Source organism: Mauremys mutica, chromosome 1 (assembly GCF_020497125.1).
Source record: "Mauremys mutica isolate MM-2020 ecotype Southern chromosome 1, ASM2049712v1, whole genome shotgun sequence".
In the NCBI taxonomy this organism is placed as follows: domain Eukaryota; kingdom Metazoa; phylum Chordata; order Testudines; family Geoemydidae; genus Mauremys; species Mauremys mutica.
Genome location: NC_059072.1, coordinates 155,582,621 through 155,603,455, shown reverse-complemented (window position 1 = coordinate 155,603,455; position 20,835 = coordinate 155,582,621). Strand labels below are relative to the sequence as shown.

Below are 20,835 nucleotides of genomic sequence, written 5' to 3'. Positions count from 1 at the left end.
GTGTGTGTGAATGTACTGTGCAGTAAAAACGAAGATCCTTCTCCTCCCATGAAATGGCGGACTGCCTTTCCAAGAGGTGAAATGTGTTATGGAATGGCTCTAGTATCTCCGTCGGTTTGGTTGCATCAGGGTGTCTGTTTATAATCCCAGATTGCCCCCTCTTGGCCCTACTCAGCAAGTATATAGCGTTTTCTGTTTGTAACAAGCTCTCTCTGTTTGCCCAGGGAGATTCCACACATTATTGTGCACAATTTGCTAAAACTGGGCTAGGTTCCACTAGTGCAAATCACTGCTTCCTTGGCTACCTTAGGGGCTTGCACAGTGCAGCTGCACCAATTGCTAAAACTGGGGCAGTTTCAAGTGTAGACGAGGCCTATGAGAATGACAACTGTTTGCAATGTGTTTGGAGAGTAAACTGTGGAAGATGCCTAGGGCCCTTCATTTTCCATTTTTATTTTATTTTATTTTTCCCCGGGAATTTATCAGTGTTTATTTCCACAACAACAATAATAGGTGAAAATCAGTGCAAAAAACTTAATAATTTTTCTGGGCAAATACTGGGATTTATTTTGGTGGCTGGAAAGATGGGGGGGGGAAGTATTCAGTAGATAAAAGCTTTGAATTCTGTTAATCAATGTGGTTTGCTGCAGAACTAAAACAGAACTCAAAACACAATGCCACCTCTGAGTTTAAGAAAACAATACATCTCTAATCCCCAAATAAAACTTTTCATTTGAATAAACAGTTTACTGTTGTAGACTTAGAACTACTAGTCTATAAATATTTACATTTAATAATCGGGCCACACCATCCGAAGAAGTGAGCTGCAGCTCACGAAAGCTCATGCTAAAATAAATTTGTTAGTCTTTAAGGTGCCACAAGTACTCCTGTTCTTTTTGCGGATACAGACTAACACGGCTGCTACTCTGAAACCATTTGCAGTGTACACACTCATCATTCTTTTTTCTCTCTTTTTTTTTTTTTAAACTTTCAAATACTTCCTTGTGTTCTGAAACGTATTCTGATACAGATTTTTGTTTTCTTCTCATTTAAGTGTGTCAGATCTTTAGACCGTTATCTGCTGACAGCTTGAAATGTGTACATGGTGGGTGTGAGATTCAAAAGTACGTGAAGCAGGCATGCACACAAGCTCTGAAGTGCGTGCACGTCTGGTTTATTGTGTGTATCTTCTAGACTAATAGCCTTACTTCAACAGGAAGCTTTGCATATACACACAGACTAATGTATTATTGTAATACATAGATTTCATGCAATATATTTTACCTTCCTAATAAGACAAGTTATTTTTATATATTTGAATGATACAAAAGTAGGGTGAAAATCAGAAAAAAACAAATAATACTTTTTGTAAAACCTGGGAATTTTTCAGTAAAAATCGGTTTAAACTGAAAACCAAGGGGCTTAAAGATGCCTAATCACATTCATGCTTTGTACCTGGTTGCATGCCCTTTAGGAACGAGGGGGAGGAGGGAAGGTTCTGGGATGAGATTGAGCTGAGAACATCAAAGAGACCTGAAAGGTATAACAGTGCTGCAAATCCAGGATAGAGGAATGAGCATCGGCTGGATCTGTGAAGCCTTCAGTCTCTACACCTGTCAGTCACGAGCACCTTCCATCTGTTAGAACCTGCAGGGCTGGAAGCTATGACCATGGGGGTTCTGGGCTGCTCAGGCCTCTGCATTGCCATTGGAGGCTTAGTCTGGGCTCCCATGGGAGAACCCTGCATGGCTGGACTTGGCAGAAAGTATTGCCCAGCAGGACCTGAGTGGTGGCCCCTCATAGCCCACTGATTGGCCGCTACCACTGTTTCAACCAGGATGGAAGCCATGAAGGGAGCTGTCTGAGCAATAACACAGACTGCCTGCCCTTGTCTGCTTCAGACCCTGCTTGAGATAGACCTTAGGCTCCAGCTCCTGACCCTGTTTTGTCCTTGACTTCACTATTCAATTGCTAATCTGCCCTCAACCCCGATCTCCTGGGAAGCAGACCCTGCCTGCCTCCTGACACCTGATTCTTGGTCTGTCCACTGGCCTGTCTCAGACTCTGACCTCCTGGTATCTGACTCGGCCAGACTCCCACCCTGACCACTATATCTGACCGTCCATGTTGCAGTCATGACCCCATCAGTTCAACACTTTCTTTTGAGGCTCAAAAACCTGAGGCCTAGAAACTAATCAAATCAGAAGGGTTGGGGGAGGAATTCAAGTCACAGGGTCACTGGAGTCGCCTACACCAGCCTCTGTTGCCAGGACCCGACAGTTAATCTGGTTTCTTATTTGCAAGCAAGATGAATGTGTGTCCTGCCACGGCTTTTCTGGCCAGCCTACAAGAATAGGTTGAATGTGGGAGTATGTGTCCGTTAACTCTGTTGTGTGGCTTCTTCACAGTTACAATGTATTGAGACCACTTATCTTTTTTTAATTAACTAGCACTTCTTGTTCGCTCTCCCAAAATGCAACCATCCAATCATGCCGCTTAAATGAACACAAGTTACTTTTATTTGGAACAAAAGAAGAAGAACATAACAGAAGTAATTCAAGTTACAGTAACACTTTTTTTTCAAAATGTGTGTCAGGTTTGATCTAGGTAAACCTGGCTCTTCCTTAATCAGTGATACCATTAGCTGTACAGTCAGATTATAGGCCCTAATATTGCAACAGTACTCCTAGATTAGTATTTTGGTAATATTACAACCGCTCCATTTCCAGCAGGTGTTTCAGCCAGAGTTATGTGAAAGGAAATCCATCAAACCAGCTTGACTGTGTTGTATGAACCATATTCAGGGGAAAGGGGGTGGGGGGCAGGGAGAGAGATCACTAAGATTAATTAAATCACATTTATAGCTGAAAATGACTACTTCATTTGAAGGCAGCTGTCATCATTTCAAAGCCAAGAGTTAGTCTCTCAAGGATGTAGCCAAACTGCCTCTGTCATTGATTTATTATATCCCTGCCAGCCTAGCAGTGAACCCCTGAACTGTACTGGTAGGCATGATGTAGACATGCTGACAGTGTCATCACGTGTGAGTGCCTACAGTCAGCGCTGAAAGGTGGGTGTGGTATCATCCGTACATCCTCTGTTGGGTTTGATAGGCTCCTCTGGTAGGGAGATGGACTCTGATCAGATGGGTCCCTTCCATCTATCACAATGATCCCCCTTCTCAGAGGGTTAGAAATTCAAAGGAGCCCTCAGAGCATATGCAATAAAATATAGAAAGGTCATGTCACTGGGGGCCAGCCTGCACTCCGGGGCTGGGGGAGGGAGGCCGTGCTGCACGCCCAGCTGGGTGTGCGTGCACTGCCCAATCTCCTGGTGCTCCGGGGCTGGGGTGCAGGGCGCACCGCCTGTTCACCCACCCGGTGTTCCGGGGCTGCGAGGGCTCAGGTGGTCTCGGGGGTGGGGGGCTCTGGGCTCTGGCGGCAGTGGCAGGGCCTCAGGCAGAAGGGGTGGTCCTGGTTGGGGTCTAGCCTCCCTGAGCCTGGGGTTCATCCGCTGCCCATGAGTGACATCCTCCTAAATATACATGGCTTATTTCTCCCCTGCATCCAAGTCCTTCAGAGTGCACAGAGGAGGGTCAGAAGGGAGCTGTTATAGCTCCCTGATTTGTCTGCTGGCCTGGTCTGCGTGTTAAGTTGCCATGTAGCTGATGTAAGATGCCAGTAAAAAGAGAGCTTTGTCATGCCATGCCCCCATTTCCCCACAGCATGTCCCTTACGCTGGGATAGAGTGGGGCAGCTGCCAGCAGGTATTCTCCAATGGCCATTTATGGCAGAGGATCTGGCCCTCTTTGTGCTGAGTGGCACAAAGATTACACCAAGAGAATCTATCCCACAGTACCTGAGGTGTTGAGAAAATTTAGCAAAATAAGTATCACAGAACTGGATTTATATAATATGTGCTGATCATGTTTGGGTTAAGTTTAGAGGCGAGAGCAACAAGGGTCATGTTGTGGTGGGCGTCTGCTATAGACCACCAGACCAGGAGGATGAGGTAGATGAGGCTTTCTTCAGACAACTAACTAACTAACAGAAGTTGCCAGATCACAGGGAGACTTCAATCAACCTGACATCTGCTGGGAGAGCAATACAGCAGTGCACAGACAATCCAGGAAGTTTTTGGAGAGTGTTGGGGACAACTTCCTGGTACAAGAGCTGGAGGAACCAACTAGGGGCCATGCTCCTCTTGACCTGCTGCTCACAAACAGGGAAGAAGTGGTAGGGGAAGTAGAAGTGGGTGACAACCTAGGCAGCAGTGACCATGAGACGGTCGAGTTCAGGATCCTGACAAAAGAAAGAAAGGAGAGCAGCAGAATACGGACCCTGGATTTCAGAAAAGCAGACTTGGACTCCCTTAGGGAACTGGTGAGCAGGATTCTCTGGGAGGCTAATATGAGGGGGAAAGGAGTCCAGGAAAGCGGTTTGTATTTTAAAGAAGCCTTATTGAGGGTGCAGGAACAAACCATCCTGATATGTAGAAAGAATAGCAAATATGGCAGGCAATCACCTTGGCTTAACAGAGAAATCTTCAGTGAGCTTAAACACAAAAAGGAAGCTTACAAGAAGTGGGAACTTGGACAGATGACTGAGGAGGAGTATTAAAAATATTGCTCAAGCATGCAGGGGTGTAATCAGGAAGGCCAAAGCACAATTTAGAGTTGCAGCTTAGCAAGAGATGTGAAGGGTAACAAGAAGGGTTTTCTATAGGTATGTTAGTAACAAGAAGACGGTCAGGGAAAGTGTGGGACCCTTACTGAATGCGTGAGGCAACATAGTGACAGATGATGTGGAAAAAGCTGAAGTACCCAATGCTTTTTTTTGCCTCGGTCTTCACAGACAAGGGCAGCTCCCAGACTGCTGCACTGGGCAACACAGTATGGGGAGGTGGTGAGCAGCCCTCGGTGAAAGAACAGATTAAGGACTATTTAGAAAAGCTGGACATGCACAAGTCCATGGGGCCAGATCTAATGCATCTGAGGAAGTTGGCTGGTGTGATTGCAGAGCCATTGGCCGTTATCTTTGAAAACTTGTGGCAATCAGGGAGGTCCGAGACAAATGGAAAAAGGCAAATATAGTGCTCATCTTTAAAAAAGGGGAGAAGGAGGATCAGGGGAACTACAGCCTCACCTCAGTCCCTGGAAAAATCATAGAGCAGGTCCCCAAGGAATCCATTTTGAAGCACTTGGAGGAGAGGAAGATGATCAGGAATAGTCAACATGGATTCACCAAGGGCAAGTCATGCCTGACCAACCTGATTGCCTTCTATGATGAGATAACTGGCTCTGTGGATATCGGGAAAGTGGTGGATGTGACTTTAGCAAAACTTTTGATACGGTCTCCCACAGTATTCTTGCCAGCAAGTAAAAGAAGTATGGATTGGATGAATGGACTGTAAGGTGGCTAGAAAGCTGGCTAGATCATCGGGCTCAATGGGTAATGATCAACAGCTCGATGTCTAGTTGGTAGCCGGTATCAAGCGGAGTGCTCCAGGGGTCTGTCCTAGGGCCGGTTTTGTTCAACATAGACATAGACTTTTAGGTCAGAAGGGACCATTATGATCATCTAGTCTGACCTCCTGCACAACGCAGGCCACAGAATCTCACCCACCCACTCCTGTAATAAACCCCTAACCTATGTCTGAGCTATTGAAGTCCTCAAATCGTGGGTTAAAGACTTCAAGGTGCAGAGAATCCTCCAGCAAGTGACCTGTGGCCCACACTGCAGAGGAAGGCGAAAACCCCTCAGGACTTCTGCCAATCTGCCCTGGAGGAAAATTCCTTCCTGACCCCAAATACGGCGATCAGCTAAACCCTGAGCATGTGGGCAAGACTCACCAGCCAGACACCCAGGAAAGAATTCTCTGTAGTAACTCAGATCCCACCCCACCTAACATCCCATCACAGGCCATTGGGCATATTTACTGCTAATAGTCAAAGATCAATTAATTGCCAAAATTAGGCTATCCCATCATATCATCCCCTCCATAAACTTATCAAGCTTAGTCTTGATGCCAGATATGTCTTTTGCCCCCACTACTCCCATTGGAAGGCTGTTCCAGAACTTCACTCCTCTGATGGTTAGAAACCTTCATCTAATTTCAAGACTAAACTTCCTGATGGCCATCTTCATTAATGATCTGGATGATGGGATGGTTTGCACCTTCAGCAAGTTCATGGATGACACTAAGCTGGGGGGTGAGGTAGATATGCTGGAGGGTAGGGATAGGGTCCAGAGTGACCTAGACAAATTGGAGGAGTGGGCCAAAAGATACCTGGTGAGATTCAACAAGGACAAATGCAGAGTCCTGCACTTAGGAAGGAAGAATTCCATGCATTGCTACAGGCTTGGGACCAACTGGCTAAGCAGCAGTTCTTCAGAAAAGGACCTGGGGATTACAGTGGACAAGAAGCTGGATATGAGTCAACAGTGTGCCCCTGTTGCCAAGAAGGCTAATGACATATTGGGCTGCATTAGTAGGAGCATTGCCAGCAGATCAAGGGAAGTGATTATTCCCCTCTCTTCAGCACTGGTGAGGTCACATCTGGAGTATTGCATCCAGTTTTGGGCCCCCACAAATTGGAGAGAGTACAACAGAGGGCAACAAAAATGATTAGGGGTCTGGAGCACAATTTATGAGGAGAGGCTGAGGGAACTGGGCTTATTTAGTCTGCAGAAGAGAAGAGTGAGGGGGGATTTGATAGCAGCCTTCAACTACCTAAAGGGGTGGGGGGGTTCCAAAGAGGATGGAGTTCGGCTGTTCTCAGTGGTGGCAGATGACAGAAGAAGGAGCAATGGTCTCAAGTTGCAGTGGTGGAGGTCTAGGTTGGATATTAGGAAACACTATTTCACTAGGAGGGTGGTGAAGCACTGGAATGGGTTACCTAGGGAGGTGGTGGAATCTCCATCCTTAGAGTTTTTAAGTCCTGGCTTGACAAAGTCCTGGCTGGAATGATCTGCAGCTTGCTTGTATCCTCTCTTTGGGTGAGAATTTGCTAATGCATATCTAATCTATTTAGTATATTGTTTAGTTTGCATTTTTTGTTTATTTGCTAGGAAATCTGCTTTGATCTGTTTATCACTTATAATCACTTAAAATCTATCTTTTGTAGTTAATAAACCTGTTTTTTGCTTTATCTAAACCAGTGAGGTGGAGTGAAGTGTATGGGAATCATAGCGCAGGGGCAAAGGCTGTTGCATATTCCTCTCCACATGGAAGGGGGGGATGAACTTTTATGAGCTTACGCTGTACAGTTCCTTGTACAGCGCAAGACAGTATAATTTTGGGTTTATACTCCAGAGGGGATGCGTGCATGGGGAGCTGGGAGTTGCCTTGGCTGTAGCCTTCCTATGCAGGGGCTGGTCAGAGAGCCTGCATGTAACTGCAGCTGGGTGTGACCCTACCTGTATGAAGGCTAGTGAAAGTGCAAGTCTGGAGGCCTTGTCACAACAGCACAGTGTGAGAGGGAGCCCAGGCTGGTGGGTCAGGGGGCTCAGTGGTACCCCAGTTCCAGGTGGCACTCCAGGGGGAACCTGTTACAGATGGATGTAGAGAGAGAAGAGGAGAGAATTTGAGACCTAGGATTTCAAAAATCTTCCAGCCTTTTGTTTAGATGGCTTGTTTATCTGCAGCACATGCAGGAAATGTCAGGTGTAAACTTTCTGTGTATAATCACCCTCCCTTTTCTCTCTCCCATCCTGTTCTAGGCTTACTTCTCTTCCATCTGCCCCATTTTGCAGTGCCCTTTGGCTGAGCTGAGAATGGTTGCAGGATTCATTCTATGTAGGGTACAGGTGCGGAGCTGGTAAGGGTACAGCGATTTGTCAAATGACAAAAGATACTATGAGATTAATTCTAGTCTATTCTTACCTTATTCATTTGAGTGTCTCTATTCCAGGGGTTGGCAACCTTTCAGAAGTGCTGTGCCAAGTCTTCATTTATTCACTCGAATTTAAAGTTTCACGTGCCAGTAATACATGTTAATGTTTTTAGAAGGTCTCTTTCTATAAGTCTATAATATATAACTAAACTATTGTTGTATGTAAAGTAAACAAGGTTTTTTAAAATGTTTAAGAAGCTTCATTTAAAATTAAATTAAAACGCAGAGCCCTCCAGACCAGTGGCCAGGACCGGGGCAGTGTGAATGCCACTGAAAATCAGCTCGCGTGCCGCCTTCGGCACCCATGCCATAGGTTGCCTACCCCTGCTCTATTCAGTTGCACAGGCAGGAGTAACAGCAAGCTTTCCTATGCAAATACACACGCTTCCTCACCAATGTGCATGACTTGTAGGGTCCACGTCCATGCATATAAAGAGAGCTCAGCAACACTGTCCCTTCTGTCCTTTAGCCTCTTGGCTGAGATCACTAGCAATGGGGCAAAATGTGGCGGTGCCACTTAGGAGTAGCAATAGGGTAAGAGGCTGATTATTTCTGTACTTGACTCGGTTTGCACATTACATGCGTGCATGGTCACTGATTTCCGACATGACATAACTACCTATAGCTCAGCCTGTCTTGGATACATATGACCCAGCATTGGGTGGGGAGGACGGGTGAGTTTGGGATGCCTGACTAGAGAGGAGTGGCAATGAGTCACGCTCCAGCTACACAATCACAAACCCCACCCGTGCTCTCAGAGAAGATACATATTTTCTCCATTAAGATCAGTTATCGTTGCCGTGTGTGTGTGTCTCGCTCTCTCTTTCCATGTGGCTTTGGGCAGGCAGCCTCTGGAATTTCATTGGGAATTTTTTGTTGCCAGCAGTGCTACAAACTGGATTCCTTTTATTTTAAATGACAACATACATTCTGCAGAAGCTGCTATGGCAGGTCCCCAGAGCAGTCCCAGTCTGTATCCTTGGGTGTACTGGCCCTTGCACCAACCCTGATGAATGCCCCCTCAAACGAAGTGTGTGTGCACATGCAATATGTAAAAAAGAAATTGCCTCAAAAGAGTTTTTTTCTAAAGCTTCTGGACCCCTGCTTAAGGTAGAAGACTTAAATGGATGAATTTCTATCACTCCCGTCTTGTCTGTAACATCATAAACTAGTTCTTGTTGCCATGGCAACATGAGGAAACTGGCATCTGGCATGGGAATATCTAGCTTCTCTAGAGCAGCTTGTCTCCTGCAGGCTGCCAGGGCCCCACGCTCGCAGCAGACTGCAGTTTCCCTTCTTTTATGACTTGTTACCTTGCTGCTCAGAGCTAATTGAATTTGCATGCTGGAGATGGGCCACTGGGGGGAGGAAAATGGATTCTGAACAGCACTGATTTCTGGGTCACTTGGGATAACGGATTTGCTGTAGATCAGGACCCAGCAGCCAGATGAAGCAGCATTTTTTTTTATTTTTATTTATTTTATTTTTTTTGCTTTGGTGTAGGATCTTGGTGGTAACTTCCTGTTGCAAAGAGACAGCATGTTTGCTCTATAAATAAGGAGTGGCCTGGCCATATGTGTTGCTATAGCAGCAACAATGGGATTCAGACCCTGAATGACAACTGTGTATCCTACTTCTTAGTTTCAACCTTCCTTCATTGTACTCACGCTGTCTTCCTTACTCCCTGCCTCACCTGCTGTCCAAAATAAATGTATAGCAAACACACACAAACAAAAGGCAGCTTCTTACACAGGGAGTTGACTCAATATCCAAGGTGTAGTCTTGCAGAGTCAATTCAACTACAGGGGACGGAGCTCAAGTCTACTCTGCCTCATATATCAAACTCTCAGCCTATGTCTCTGGCAGTGTTGCCAGCTGTCACCATTTCATTGCCAGTCTCTTCTTATTTGGTGTTTTCCTTAAAGCCTCAGGTCCTAGAGTTGAGGTAATATGGGATAGATGAAGCCTCGTTACATGCTTTAATTTAAAAAAAAAAAGAAGTTTTGTTTCTAGCCTTCATAGCTGCAGATACTAGCTTGAAAATAGAATTGCGGATACAGACTAACACGGCTGCTACTCTGTAGCTTGAAAATGTGACTGGCAAGTCCCCGAAAGCAGAAAGCAAAAAAAAAAAAAAAGGGCCCAGCATTTATCATTATTTAAAATCTTGTGACTTTTTGAGGTTTGACTTATGATTTTGAAGGCTGAGGGGTTGGCGATCCTGTAGAATCTTTATTACCAGTGATGAGGGATATGGCAGAAGGAGCCTAGCTTGACTTCTAGATCGCAGGCTGCGAGAAAGTGTGTTGATGTAAACTGAACCCACATGAGCTTGGAGTCATTAAGCAAGAATAAATGTGACAAAAGTCTTCTCAAGTATAATTGTGCTTTAACTTGCACACCACCATTTACATGCAGTTGTAAACCTTTGTTTTGGGCATGATCTGTAAAGACTTTAGCTAAAGTGCAGGCCATTATCTCAGTCTCCCTGTCCTTCAGTGCCCTGCTGTTGGGTATGCGATTGCCATTATGGGACGAGGTGGCAATTTTTACAGGTCTAGCTCTGAGGGATAGAAAGATGAAGTGTGGCTGAGGGGCCTGTTGTTGTCCTGGTGAAAATCTCTTAGGATTTAGCCAAGTTGGAACAGGCTGTGCTTGGTACATAGTGATCAAAGCTTTTGAAATAATAGTTAACTATCACCTAACATTCCCGATGACTTGCAAAAGGAAGCTGCTAACTTGTGTCAGCACTGCATGCAGCTTCTCGAAAGAACTTTGCACCAGGTTCCCAGCAAACATGAGCAAGAATACAGTGGGGCCAGGCAAAATGCTGCTTGTTTGCTTCTCAAAGCAAGGTTTGAATCCAGTGCCTTCCATACCACAGCACTCACCTCCGCCCCTGGAGCTAAAGTAGCAATTTCTTTTACTTCTCAGCAACAGTAGTCTCTTATCCTCCTACATTGGCCAGCCATTACAGGGGAACACACAACACTCATTCAAGCAGTAGGCTATGCTGACACCTTTTGGAAAAAAAACCCAACCCTTTGACCTAGGAGAAGCAAGTATCAATAACCCCTTATACATATGGGGCAAATAAGGACAACAGACGTTTCACAAGGTCATCGGTGGTAGAGCCAGCAATAGAATTCCAGTCCCTCCATATAGTAGAATCAACCCTTATCCACACTGCATCTTGTTACAGTTAGACAAAATCTTTGTGCTTGGCTGCGCTATCTGAAAACTGACCTCCCCAGAGCCCCGTGAGAGGCTCAGCTGAGTTGGCCTGGCAAATAGCTGTATGCAGTGCTGGATTAAGGTATAAGATAACTAAGCTACAGTTTAGGGCCTCGCAATATGAGGGTCCTCTAAAAAAGAAAAAACTGACTCCATTTCAAGTTTTATCAAAATCAGTTGATAAATAAAGGAGATATGGGAAAAAGAGAGAGAATCTTCTATATAAATATTTTCATTCAAATATGACAAAAACGTACACATCTGGATACACCAATACCCTTATCTTACCCTAACCCTTCACTAATTGTTCGTTATTGACAGGCAGAAGGCCAGGGCTGAGATAAAAATGATAATTGCACTTGTAAAATTAGTATTTCTATGAATAAGTCTGCTATCAGTCTCCTAAGGCAGCATTTTGTTGGCCCGCTACTGGTAAAATTCTGACTGCGCCTTCATAACTTATTTAAATAAATCTCACTGCCGATAAAATCGGGGGAAAATGTGAGGTTGGAGATGCCAGTGTTGTGAAGCAATCCTGCCAAGCTCATACTCGTATGTTAGTGTTCTTTCTTCTTTTGATTTGTACATATGTACAACTGTGTATTTTAGTGTGCACGCCACTTTCTGTTTCATGTGCTATCCATGTTTCACATGATTGAGTCTGCAGGTGATCGTCTTATGGACTTGGGTCGAGTGGATCTTGAGGAGGATAAATTTGTGTTGGCTTCCCTCTGTCAGTTTCGGGAACCTTCACAGTAAATATCGGAGAGTGATGACGAAAGGATAAATAGAGGGTTTTGAGAGAAGTGAAGGAAGATATATATCAAAGTATTCTGAATACTTGTTGAGCAAGGTATTTCAAACTATGTGCATATATGATTTATAGGCTATTAAAGCCTAGAATATTCAATATATTTGCTTGAATATAGGCTAGTTTTTTCTCACTTTCTCAATGCCTGTCTAGAGATTACCAGTCTGGTAAATTATTTTTCTCTTCGCGCATATAGCTTGTTGTCACTATGTGTGTCCAAGGTGTTTACTCAAGATTAATTAGTGGTCCTGGGAGAGATAGAGGATAGAGAAACGAATGCAAAGAGAGATGTCTGCCTAGAAAAAAGACTGGGATTTTCTGCTCGGCGGGTTTGGAGTGTGTAAAATAATATTTTATTATAGGTAGTATGCTATGTAAAAATTCTTATATAGACTTATAAATCACATATCCTATGCATAATGCATTGTATTTTTATAATTTGGCAAAAGAAAAATCCCAACAATTCATTGTTTCGTAGCAAAAATTAAATTGGAATAAACATTTGTAAATATACATTATATATAGTCTGGATAAACTTTGTTTTTCCCTAATAAAATTAATCAAAAGTTTTTTCATTTATGAAAAGAAGGATAATTTTCCTTATTCATGATGTAAAAAAAAATTATATATCCTCTCTTGTTTTCCTGTGAGAACATAGACAAAATAGTACTAACTTTCACAGAAATAGCCTGGTAAAATAACAGGTTTTTGGTGCACACGCGAGCACGCACACGCGCACACATGCGCACACATACACACACACACACACACACACACACACACACAGAGTTGTTGTATAGATATATAAATGTCAATATTTATAATATACAATTTTTTTTTACTGGTTTCAATAAAAACTTTCTGCTACTAATTTTAGTACCAATATTAGGTAATTCAGCATAACCTTCTATAAAAACAAAACAAATCAATTTATTGGAAAAATACAACCCACATACAATTTTCTGATGGTTTGCTGATTACCTGGGTGTAATTCATATTAGGGCTGTCAAGGGATTGAAAAAATTAATTGGACAATTAATCGTGCTATTAAACAATAACAGAATACCATTTATTTAATTATTTTGGATGTTTTCTACATTTTCAAATATATTGATTTCAATTACAACACAGAATACAAAATTTACAATGCTCACTTTTTATATTTATTTTTGCATTTTGTCAAATCTGCCATGAAAGTGTTCTTAAAACAAACGTGCTGGGTCATCATCTGAGACTGCTATAACATGAAATATATGGGAGAATGCGGGTAAAATGGAATAGGAGACATACAATTCTCCCCCAAGGAGTTCAGTCACAAATTTAATTAACGCATTATTTTTTTAACGAGCATCATCAGCATGGACGCATGTCCTCTGGCGTGATGGTCGAAGCATGAAGGGGCATATGAATAGTTAGCATATCTGGCACGTAAATACCTTGCAATGCCAGCTACAAAAATGCCATGCAAACACCTGTTCTCACTTTCAGGTGAATAAGAAGCAGTATCTCCCAGAAATGTAGACAAACTTGTTTGTCTGAGTGATTGGCTGAAGAAGCAGGACTGAGTGGACTTGTAGGCTCTAAAGTTTTACATTTGTTTTGTTTTTGAGTGCAGTTATGTAACAAAAATCTGTGTTTGTAAGTTACACTTTCACGAGAAAGATTGCACTACAGTACTTGTCTGAGATTAATTGAAAAATACTATTTCTGTTTATCATTTTTACGGTGCAAATATTTGTAATAAAAAATGTTACTATATAGTGAGCACTGTACACTTTGTATTCTGTGTTGTAATAGAAATCAATATATTTGAAAATATAGAAAAACCTATTTAATAATTTTCACTTGGTATTCTATTGTTTAACAGTGTGATTAATTGTGATTCATTTTTCAGATCTCAATTAATTTTTGAGTTAATCTCATTAGTTTAACTGCGATTAATCGACAGCCCTAATTTATATCAATATGACTAATAGTTGAGCTTTAAGCTTGTGGATTATCTGCATCCTATATCTTCTATTGCTTCTTGTATCCTATATTGCCATTTATATATTCTCTAAGCATCTCATTGTGTATTCAGACAAGGAATTCCATAATTTAGATGCTCTAACAGAGAAGAGAAATTTCCTGAGAACTCGTCTAGTAAATTGTATTATTTACTGTATTTTTTTTATTTTGTATTTTTTATATTGTATTGTTTACTTCTACTTTACTTACTTACATAATTAGTTCAAAGAATTTGTCTAAAATTTATTTTTGTCATGGTGTCATCGTTACAGAGAGGGATGCTGAAAATGAAGATTATTCTATTTTTACAACCTCGCCTTTGTGTATATATGCAGATATAAAGCTTTCATGTTTATAAATTCAATGTCCTTTCTGTGAAAATAATAAATTCCTTTCGTTTTATGGTAGTGGGCCTTACACGTGACACAGCTTAGGGCCTCAGAATGTCATAATCTGACCCTGGCTGTATGTGACAGCGATTGTGTCTAGTTAGTGCACGAGACGGGGGGCCTGAAGGAAGAAAAAGGATGATCCCATGGGTAAGGATTGGACTGGTATCCAGGAGAGTGGGGTTTCATCCTTATCCCTGCTACAGATTCCTGTGGAATGCCAGGCAAGTCACTATTGGATGTGACCAGCTGTCTATATATAGAGAGAATGCCCCTTACCCCCTGCCCCAACGTGATCTCTAGGAGACAGGCAGGTCTTGTGTTACAAGCACTGGGATTCAGGAAACTGAGGTCAATCTGGCTCTGCCACTGTCATCTTACTGGCAAAATCACTTCCCCACCTCTAGGCTATTTTGCTTCTCTGAGGCTTACAGTCCTATTTTGGCCCATTGAGGATTCAGGAGTCAGTTTGGGCTTGAGGCTCTGGGAGTTTGAGTGTCTTTCTCAGGCTCTGGGGGAAATCTCTCAATCACAGCCTGCTCGCCGCCCTCCCCCTCCCCCGCTCAGGAGTGGGGTTGGCATTGTACTCAGGGCCCTAGGGGATGTTTGGGGATGGTGCAGGCCTGACTGGCCAGTTTGAAAGTGTTACACCAAGTACCGAACAGGCAGTAGTGACTAGGCACTGCTCATTGATGAGATGACGGCTCATAAGAGGTGCTGGCTATTTCTGGAGCATTATTGTCCAGGCCAATCTCTGAATGTAACTTGCTGAGACCCCTGCCTTTGCTTTGCCAATGACACCAGCCTCGACTAGTCACTCCTCCCTCAAGCACTCGTGTGCTTCTCCCATGCCACCCCCTATGTATGGGGAAACATTCTTCCTTCTTAAAACCTACCTCTGCAGGGACCCCCTACAAACGCTCCCCTCTGCCGCTGGGTGAGGAAACAGCAAGCCGTATCTTCTGCTAAACCCCTGTGTGCTGCCAGGGAGTAACAGAACAAGGGACTGAAGGGGCTGAGGCAGCATGTTGTGTAATTTCCACTAACACTTGCCTTTCCGTCTGTCTTCCCACAGGTGGATGCAGTGCGGGTGTATGTGAAGAGTGACTCTGAGGACCTGCAGTATCCCATCCTGTTTGTAGTTCGCCAGCAGAAGGGGGTCCTGTCATGGCAAGTCCCTCTGATTTTTCGAGGCCTGTAAGTGGCAGAGATTTTCTTTGCAGTTTTTGTAACAGGCGGGTTGCCCCTCCTTCTCCAGTTGCTAAATCTCACCATTTTACTGCAAGTCTGGGAATACTTGGTGCGGTGGCTTGTTTAAGTTTCCCATGGTCTCACAATTGCTGGCATCCAACTTGTGAATTTTCTCTTGGTCAAAATGATTGACGTTTCCCATTAGCAAGGTAAATTGAACAGATTGATTCAACTTAGCAATGCCCTGTTTTCAAAGTGTATGTGCAGCGCATCCTGGCCCCTGGCTCTCCTGTGGTTGGCAGCACTGCCAACTGACCATGCTATGGGCTACTCTAGAGGTGGCTCCAGGCACCAGCATGCCAAGCGTGTGCCTGGGGCGGCAAGCCACGGGGGGCACTCTGCCGGTCACCGCGAGGGCGGCAGGCAGGCTGCCTTTGGCGGTATGCCTGCGGAGGGTCCGCTGCTCCTGCGGCTTCAGCGGACCTCCCGCAGGCGTGCCACCGAATCCGCGGACTGGGGACCTCCTGCAGGCAAGCCGCGGAAGACAGCCTGCCTGCCATGCTTGGGGCGGCAAAATACCTAGAGCCACCCCTGGGCTACTCACAGTTGGCAGATAGCCTCTGCACTTCCTCTTCTTATTCACCAGCATACATTTCTCCTCCTCATCCCTCAAATGCTGTGCAAAATACGGCATGCTGAGAAAATAAAGGGGAGACACTTCTCAAAAGCATCAAGCTATGTCCTCAGGCAGTTCAGTCTGTGAGATACACACACCACACCTGTTTTACAGCTACTTGGAGGGGTGTAGTTAAATAGTTCTTGACTCTTGTCAAGATTTTACTCTATCTGGCTTCATGAACCAGGGGAGCAGATGGTAGGTAGGCTGGGACACGCAGAATAAGTCACTACAGTTGCAGGAGGGAACATGTCTGCATTGCATTTTGCAAATAGAGGTGAATTGCTGAATATCCCCTCCGTGTGGATTTTTCCCAACAACAGTTGGTGAACCTGCCTCTTTGATCCACCAAGATGGAGAGCATCTAGTTGATAAACTGTGAGTGGGGGGGGCCTATAACTGGTACATGCATCCCATCACTAGCACTTGCACAACTCAGGAACTGTAATTGTTCCTAACCAGTGACTGCCAGCACACCTCAACCGCATGATGCTGCAGCACACAATGGATAGGCATTCATGCCTCCACCACCAAACTACTTTCCAGGGGGGGGAGGGATAGCTCAGTGGTTTGAGCATTGGCCTGCTAAACCCAGGGTTGTGAGGTCAATCCTTGAGGGGGCCATTTAGGGATCTGGGGCAAAATCAGTACTTGGTCCTGCTAGTGAAGGCAGGGGACTGGACTTGATTCAATGACCTTGCAAGGTCCCTTCCAGTTCTATGAAATAGGTATATCTCCATATATTATATTATAACTGACTCATAGCAATCTGGGGTTAAGCTTCCAAATGCTAATCCCCATTCAGTTCTCCTTGCTGAGGCAGACTCGCACTGCAGCGGAGTTCCAGGGAAATGGCCTTGCACAGTCTGAGGTTCTGTCTAAATAACTCTGCTAGAATAGAAGGAGGGCATTTTTCTGTTCTATTTTATTTGGTGGCTGTTGGCTTTTTTCCCTTTTGGCTGCTGTAGTTACCAGAGGACCTACAACTACCAGGAAGTGAGCCGTACACTCTGCCCTTCGGAACCCACGCCTGAGATGGGACCCTCTGAGCAGATCATATTTGTAGACGTGGCTTCCATGGCACTGTTTGATATTGAGTATGAGCTGCTGGTCACGAGGCTCAAGAGCTTCCAACTCACGTAAGCAGGATTTGTGAACATGTGCATGTGGGATTGTCGTGTGTGTGTGTGTGCGCACACGCGCTTGTACAGGGTGGAAACTGCTCCCACTCACATCTAGGTAGATACAAGGATAGTGCCTTCAATTACGCTCTTTTCACATCCTAGGAGAACACATGAGATGAGAAACATTTTTTATGGGTGGCCCTGGTAGCTTCATTTGGGCACTGAACAGGGAAAAAATCTAAGGCACTAGCCTCCCCGCTCTTGCTGTTTTAGACCAAAGCTTTCCTGAGTGTGGTTCCCCAGGTAGGCTCACTTCCAGCTGCAAGGGACCAGAGACTCTCAGCTGAGACCATTTATCTGGTGGGGTCACTCAGGTCATTCCTCAGGATCACCATGCCTTAGGGCTCTGTCTCCCTGGGCTACAGGAATGAAGCACCATCCTCACTTTTATGAAAGACTGTGCCTCCTGGACGGGCTTGGTCTGAAGGTGGTCCCCTGGCTTTCAGGGTAAGGAGAAACCCATTCCTCAGGCGGGAGGAAGTCAGCCTCCCAGTGACTTCAGGCCCACTGGTCAGGCCTAGGGCTGCGGCTTGGAGCCACCCTGTTCTGTTGCATCTTTGGACTAGAAGGAAAGGGACAGGTCACTTCCTTCCTTCCTTCCTTCTAGGAGCCCCCAAGTTACTCCCTCTTCCTGCTTAAATACCTGTCCTGATGAGATTAAGTGGAACTCTTCTCTCCAGCAAGTGGACTCAGCTAGTGTCAGGCTCTCTTTGAAGGGAATTAATGCCTTACCTGCCTGATACAGCACAGGATGCACACACCTCCTCTCAGGGTGGCAATGGAGGTGCCACACCAGAGAAGACTAGGGGTCCATTTGACCAATATTCAATTCCCAGCAGTGGCCAACACCTGATTCAGAGTAAGGTGAAAGCTGCCCATAATTCACCTCAATAGCTATGCACTGTTGTGTGGGTAGGGGATTCCTTCCTGACTGCTCCACTGATGACATGGGGCCCTGAAGCATGAGGTCTGATTACTTCTATTGAAACCTGAGCATAGCATTCTCCTGTCCTCTACCGAATTCCATCCCCAGTCTGACTCAGCGACCTTCTGCACTATTTTTTTCTTTAGTTTAAATTGAGCTTGGAGTTTGTCATTGTGCAGTAGGTGCTGATTGGCAGAGTGCTCAGCTAGAGCACCCAGGCAATCAGGAGCCTGTGCATTTATTCCTCAAAAGAAATAAGGAATCAGTTCATATCCTTGGGATCAGTGCTCAGAGGGGAGCTCCTTCCAATGTGTGTGGGGTGGGAAAGGATTGGCTGCTTTGGTAGCAGGGTTCCCTGCACCTTCCTGAGCAAGAGTCCTGTAGGTCTACGGGGATCTGAGTCATTTCTTGCTTTGACATCGGGGCGAGCTCCGCGGCACCTGCAACGATGCAGAGCTCTCCAGCAGAGGAGTCAGCCCAATGCAAGAATAGAAAGAGATCCCCAGCATGGACAGACCGGGAAGTCCAGGATCTGATCGCTGTGTGGGGCGAGGAGTCTGTGCTGTCGGAGCTGCGCTCCAACAAGCGTAATGCAAAGACCTTCGAGAAGGTCTCCCAAGCCATGACACAGAAAGGATACAGCCGGGATGCGATGCAGTGCCGCGTGAAAGTCAAGGACCTGAGGCAAGGCTATCAAAAAGTCAGAGCGGCAAACGGACGCTCCAGAGCACAGACATGCCGCTTCTACGAGGCACTGCATGCCATTCTCGGTGGGTCTGTGAAGCTCACTCTTCCACGCCACTCAGATACAGGGGAACCATCGCCTCTACCAGCATGGCCGCGTAGGGTCCCGGTCGGTGAAGTGCTTCCCTTAACATCCTTTCTTTCTGCACTCGAGAGACACGCCTCAGGGTAATCTCGTTACTGAAGTTCTGCATCTAATTAGGGCAATTAGCGAATAGTTACTGTTCTTAATGGTTTACTTATAGTTTGCATAACAAAGCCCCGCGCTTAGCAGCCACGTGCTGTAGGCCACACAGGAAAAGCATACATTGATCTTTCCCCTGCAGTGTCGGGAGTGGCTGCAAAAGGGTCATAGTATCTGATTTCCAGATTGCCTTTAGCACGACGGCACAGCTATCCGTTAACTGATAAGCATAATGTACTGTAAGGCTTACCAGGACTCTCTGCTAGAGGGATTCTGCTATCTCTCCCGACTTCTCCGCTCTCCTGTGCAATGGCGCAGCCAATCAGAGCGTAGGCCAAAATGTTGTGCTTCTCTGGAGACCACGTGACACTTGTTGTCCGGTACGGTCTTCTTCATAGAAATTGACTAGACGGTGTTCACTGTTCGCCAAAATGTATCTGTACAAGGAAATCACTAACTTTCCCCATCACACAGCTTCGGCTCCTTCCCGGACTGCCCCGGCATCCCCCTCGCAGAGACTGGCAATGATTAGACGGCGAAAGAAGAAGACTAGGGACGACATGTTCGCTGAACTGATGGCCTGCTCCCGAGCAGAGGCTGCAGAGCAGAAACACTGGAGGGAGACCCTATGTGAGCAGCATCGCACACTCATGGAACGTGAGGATAGGTGGCGGCAGGAAGACCAGCAGACCACCCAAACGCTGCTTGGTCTCATGAAGGAACAAACGGACACGCTTCGTCGCCTTGTTGATGTCCTGCAGGACCGCAGGCTGGAGGACAGGGGCCCTGCAGTGTCTCTGCAATCGACCTCCCCAGCCAAGAAGTCCTGGTTCATCCCCCCACTGTTTATTAGATTAATAAAAGATGTTTGCTGTTAATCACTGTTTCCGTCATGTCTTTCCTGTCAGAGGATTTTTCGGTGTATGGGGTGGACAGTTTCATACTTGCACGGTATAGCCTACAGTACCAGGGTACAGACTTGGGGAAAGGATCAACTGCGGGGCACACACACACTGCAGTCAGTAGGCACCAGGGTCATTCTGTGTTGTGTATGCTGCCCCTGATCATTTCGTAATGTGTATGCTTGTCCAGGGTCCTAGCGCCTGCCACGCCATTACTGTGAAGGCAGGCTGCCCTTACGATGCACTTGCAACGGATCCACGAGCCTATCCGCTGCCCTGAGCCCCAACAAGAGCCCTCATCCACGGACAGATAGTCACCCTTCTCCCACACCCATCACCCCTTCCCACGCAGAAACCCGCAGCTATGCAAACACAGTATGCGTCCATGTCTCAACACCAGAACAGAAATGCAAAGTAAAAGAAAGATTTATTGACAGAAACTGACACAGGCCCAGGGTCAGTTTCTCTTGAAAGCAAGTGGAGAGTCATAGGTTACCCTGATCTCCGAGGAAACTTGCTTTCAAAGCCTCCCGGATACAGAGCGCTTCCCGCTGATATTCTCTCGGCACGGGTGTCTGGCTGAGCATAAACTGCAGCCAGGCGATTTGCCTCAACCTCCCATCCGGACAAAAAGGCCTCGCCCTTGCTCTCATACAGATTGTGCAGCACACAGCATGCAGCAATAACTACGGGG

At 45.4% G+C, this 20,835-nt stretch overlaps 1 protein-coding gene across 3 annotated transcripts in view; it reads left to right on the top strand.

Moving 5' to 3' along the window:
- The window catches only part of SIDT1 (SID1 transmembrane family member 1), a 91,770-nt gene that overhangs the window by 15,105 nt on the left and 55,830 nt on the right, over positions 1–20,835 (top strand). For all 3 annotated transcript variants that reach the window (XM_045001035.1, XM_045001034.1, XM_045001036.1), the window contains exons 2-3: positions 15,411–15,532; positions 17,171–17,341. In XM_045001035.1, the coding sequence (XP_044856970.1) occupies positions 17,238–17,341 (104 nt within the window). In that variant the 5' untranslated portion in view covers positions 15,411–15,532; positions 17,171–17,237. The remainder of the gene's footprint in view (positions 1–15,410; positions 15,533–17,170; positions 17,342–20,835) is intronic.